This window comes from Lycium ferocissimum, chromosome 9, assembly GCF_029784015.1.
Source record: "Lycium ferocissimum isolate CSIRO_LF1 chromosome 9, AGI_CSIRO_Lferr_CH_V1, whole genome shotgun sequence".
NCBI lineage: Eukaryota > Viridiplantae > Streptophyta > Magnoliopsida > Solanales > Solanaceae > Lycium > Lycium ferocissimum.
The window spans coordinates 52,447,251-52,451,589 of record NC_081350.1 but is presented as its reverse complement, the minus strand read 5'-3'; the positions used below and the strand labels follow the sequence as shown (position 1 = coordinate 52,451,589).

Here is a 4,339-nt window from a genome sequence, read left to right as displayed (position 1 = left end):
CATAAAACACGAATTCATGATTCTATCCATTATTTCGTGTGTTTATGTACATTACATATATATTAAAATATGTAATTGAGACATTGCACATAAATCAAATATTTAAGCTTTATGTTCTAAGTGAAAGGTAAAATAAATGAAGATTTAACACATATTACTAGAATATGTGGGAATGTTCATAAAAGATGTATTTGCCCAATTGAAAGACAAATCCTAAGACCAGCATTGCTAATTGAGAGTAAATGTTTGGCATTTAACATCCCATATATCTGTAAGATGGAGTTACGGAAATGCAAACATTGGTTAAATGGACATGTAGTCAATCACAATTATACAATACAAAAACTAATCACAACTGATGGAAAATATTACTCCCTCTGTTTCAATTAAAGTGACATAGATTGACTCGAAACTTGTGGTCTAAAAAACTTAAAGCGTAAAAGCTTTACGGGAGCTTCAATTTGGGTAAAACAAAAAAATTCTTTCTGAATATAAAAATATGTCATTCTTTTTTATACATACTAATAATAAAGTATGTCATATAAATTAAACGGAGGAAATATAACACGTCTATAAAGAAAATTAAGGTCGTATGAGATGGTTTTATGCTCAAAAAAGACATGACGAAAGGATATATAAGAAACAAACTTAACAAACTTACTTTTTTATTGAACATAGTACATTTATTATCGTCGAATATTACAAGAAGTTAAAACACAATTATAGGAATGCAAACGTCCACACACTTAATTAGTCGACAGATATATTATCATACAAGTAACATCTCAAAAGATGTTATTTATTTCATACGTACTATTTTTTGAGGCATCTATAATTACTCCTCGACATATATAACTGGATCAAGTGCAATAGGAGCACGAATTTCAGGCGATTCAACAATGTTAATTAAATCATCAGCTTGACCTTCCAAATAAGCCTTGAGAAAAGCTACAAAAAGCCCTCCTATAGTCCTTCTCAAAGTATCCTTTGATTCCTTCCCACTTTTCATGATAATACTCATTAAATTTGCCATTTTATCGTCCAACATATCAGCATGACCATAATCCTTAGCCATAAAATAGTAACAAGGTGGTTTACTCTCATTGAAAAATTCAGCATGACTAACACCATTTGATGCAGCGGGTGGACACATACCATATGCACGTTTATTTGATAAGCCAGTACCAATGACAGCTACGGGGATTGATTGATCGAAACTGTAAGGAATATATTGGAGAATATTGGGAGAACTAAACAAACAGGACGAGGAGGATCCTGAGACTGGATCAATTCCAAGGATTCCTGAGATTTTGAGAGGGGGTTGTTCTTCTTGTTCTTTGGTGGTTGCTTTACTGTATGATTCGTAAGCTAAAGCTAAGGCGAATGCTGTGTTACCGCCGCTGCTGTGGCCTGAGACAGCGACCTTGAGGAGGTCTGGAAGAACTTTCTCTGGCAGGACAGAGTCGAGGCTGTTTTGTGATAACCACTCTGCTATCTTTTTCGCGTTTTTCACTTCCTGGCATTGGAGTGCCATAGGAGAAAACTGCAACATGTAAACAAATTGAAATAATTTAGAGTTTGTTTCTCAGATGGTTACTCAATTAATAGTTATTATTTCAGAAAGTCATTTTCTTTGCTAAAGAAAATTGAAATCAAGAAGAAATGTGATATTCCGAGATAATAATTATTAGTTGAGTGACCATATGAGCAATCAACCCAAATAATTTAGGCATCACTTAAAATCAACCGATGATGTAGAGAAACTAATTTTTGGCCTTGCATTTTTGTAATGTTGAGTTAAAACAACAATAAATAGATCGATACAACCAGTGAAATTCATATAGCCAATCGACACTAACATAATTGGATAGTGAAAATTCATATAGCCAATCCACACTAACATGTTTGGTACTTAGACAGGACCACCTGGCTTAATTGTTGAATAAATTTGAGATAGACGTATCAACTTAAAGGAATTACCCAAATAGGGATTGAGATTTCAATCTCAAAGATGAGTAACAATTCTTAGAAAATGCTAATCCAATTGCTGGGGACATGATATATTGTAATGAAAACTTTGGTGTGTTTGGTATAACAGAGTTCATTTTCCAAGATGTGTTCCACATGAGGAAGTTATTTTCTGATGATTAATACTAGAAAATGATTTTCTTCAGTCTAAAGGGATAAAATGACTTCTCTCACTAATAGATGGACCTCATTTTCCTTTCAATTATTTTAATTGTTGAATATATAAATAGACATCTTAACTTGATTTCAACTGGTAACTAAACACCCCAATTTTGAAAATGCACGTGTAGACACCTTAACTTGGTTTAAGTTGATCCCCTAAGCACCCCAACTTTGAGAATGCACATCTAGAATGCACAATTTGAGAATGGACATCTGCCAAAGTGTGTTTACAGGGTATTATGCCCATTTTAACTTCATATTGATCTTTAAATTGGGTTCAGAAATTGATATGCAGTTCGATCTATCTATGAACCAAAGTGGTCCGACCCTTTCCCGACCACACGCATACGTGGAGCTATCGCACCAATCGTCCTTTATACTAATAAAATCAATGTGAATCGTCATAGTTTTTCTTGCTTGTTTGAAAAGACAACAAAAAAAACATGAAAAGTCCAACAGCAGAACTCATGGGAAGTATGTGTACAGTCAAACCTCCTCTATAATGATCATCATCTATAATAACATTTTACCATAACAACCATGTTTATGTGGAACTGATCTTTCACGTTATGTCGTATTATATCTTCTGTATAACCACATTTCGTTGTGACAACTGAAAATTATCAGAACAAATGACGATGTTATACAGAAGTTTGACTGTAGATAGGAACAACAGTACCTGAGGAGCAATGACGATATATCCATGGGAAGAAATATGTAGGAGGAGGGACTTGTACCAGTTGGGCTTGAGCATGAATCCATGGAAAAATAGTAAAACAGGATAGGATCCTTCTGTAGTCGGCGAAAACACTAGCAATGGACATGGCAGGGGAGAAAAGTATGAGGCCTGAACATTGATTATCTCAACAGCCTCATCTCCTACTTCAAAATCTAATGCTATGCCATCGTCGCCTAACTTTTTTACCACCATTTTCTCTATGGTTTTGAATCAAGAACAAACAGTAAACGCCTTTCTCTCTCTCTATATACGTGCTTTTGCATGCATTAAGATCCTCTTGATTTATAGAGATTGCAATGAGATCTTGGGCTGTTGATGAGCTTAAATGGCAAACTACCTCACTGGCTCAATCATTATATCATAGAGTGTAAGTTATATACATGAATAGTGCATCATATGTTTACACTATCATGTTATATTCCTTATAGATAATTGTACATAATTAACATGCTCTGATAACCTAAAAATAGGATGAATAAAATGCTATAACATGTCATTAAGGGTAAAAGAAAAAGTTAAGGTTAAAGAACTTTCAAAAGTAAAGATATACTATCATTCTTTCTGGAATAGACTAAAACGAAGTCACATTAAATGAACCAAATAATTGTTTTCGGCTATCACACATGATTCTTGTGTATTTTTCAGTGTTGGACCTTGTTGTTTGAATTCGAATATTAATCATAGTTGGTTTTAAAGAACTTCTAAACTATTCATATTTAAGTTGTTATACGTCATCGTTATGCTCCCTCGGTTCACTTATACTTGACACATTTCGCTTCTCAAGAATTAATTTGACTAATCTTCAGAGCTAAATTGAATTGGATTAATTCAATATTTTAAAATTAAAACTTAGATGTCCAAGAATCATGTGAAAAATACTATAAGTTGCAATTCTTGTCATATTAATATGATGAAAAATATATATTAAAATATAGATCAAAGCCCATGTAATTTTGACTCTCCAGAAGCGAAACGTGATAAATACTAGTGAACTGAGGAGTATATCATACGGGCCGTGCCTATTTCACAATCAGTTGCCGCATTGTGAAGATTCTAGATTGATTTATTATGCTAGCAGTTACTCCCAAATTGATGCTTGTAGGTTTTATTGTCTGAAGAAGGTGACTATAACCTTCTGTGTTTTAGCTTCTTCAAGGGGTTTACTTTAAGTATAGTTCGTAGTTGATTGGAAAACCACAATTTAAATTTCGTCGTTTAAATTGAAATTTCTTGCTTCTTTTCCTTTAAGGAAAAGCAAAACGTGCTTCTTTGTTTTAACGTTAGCAGAGACGAGGGAGCTGTCAGAACAAACTTCGTTTGTCGATATTTGTCTACTCCGTTTTCCAACAATACCTGATATGTATTGTTAAGTTAATTTTAAACATTCAAGTAAATAGAAAAGTACACAAG

General features: G+C 33.5%; 1 protein-coding gene across 1 annotated transcript; it reads right to left on the bottom strand.

The window, feature by feature from the left end:
- Positions 1-661: 661 nt before the first annotated feature.
- On the bottom strand, positions 662-3,266 carry LOC132031255 (chlorophyllase-2-like). Its single transcript, XM_059421146.1, has 2 exons — positions 2,870-3,266; positions 662-1,543 (listed from the first exon to the last, which is right to left on the bottom strand). Exons 1-2 carry the CDS (start codon positions 3,119-3,121, stop codon positions 836-838), a joined length of 960 nt encoding a protein of 319 aa, XP_059277129.1. The 5' UTR covers positions 3,122-3,266; the 3' UTR covers positions 662-835.
- Positions 3,267-4,339: the final 1,073 nt, after the last annotated feature.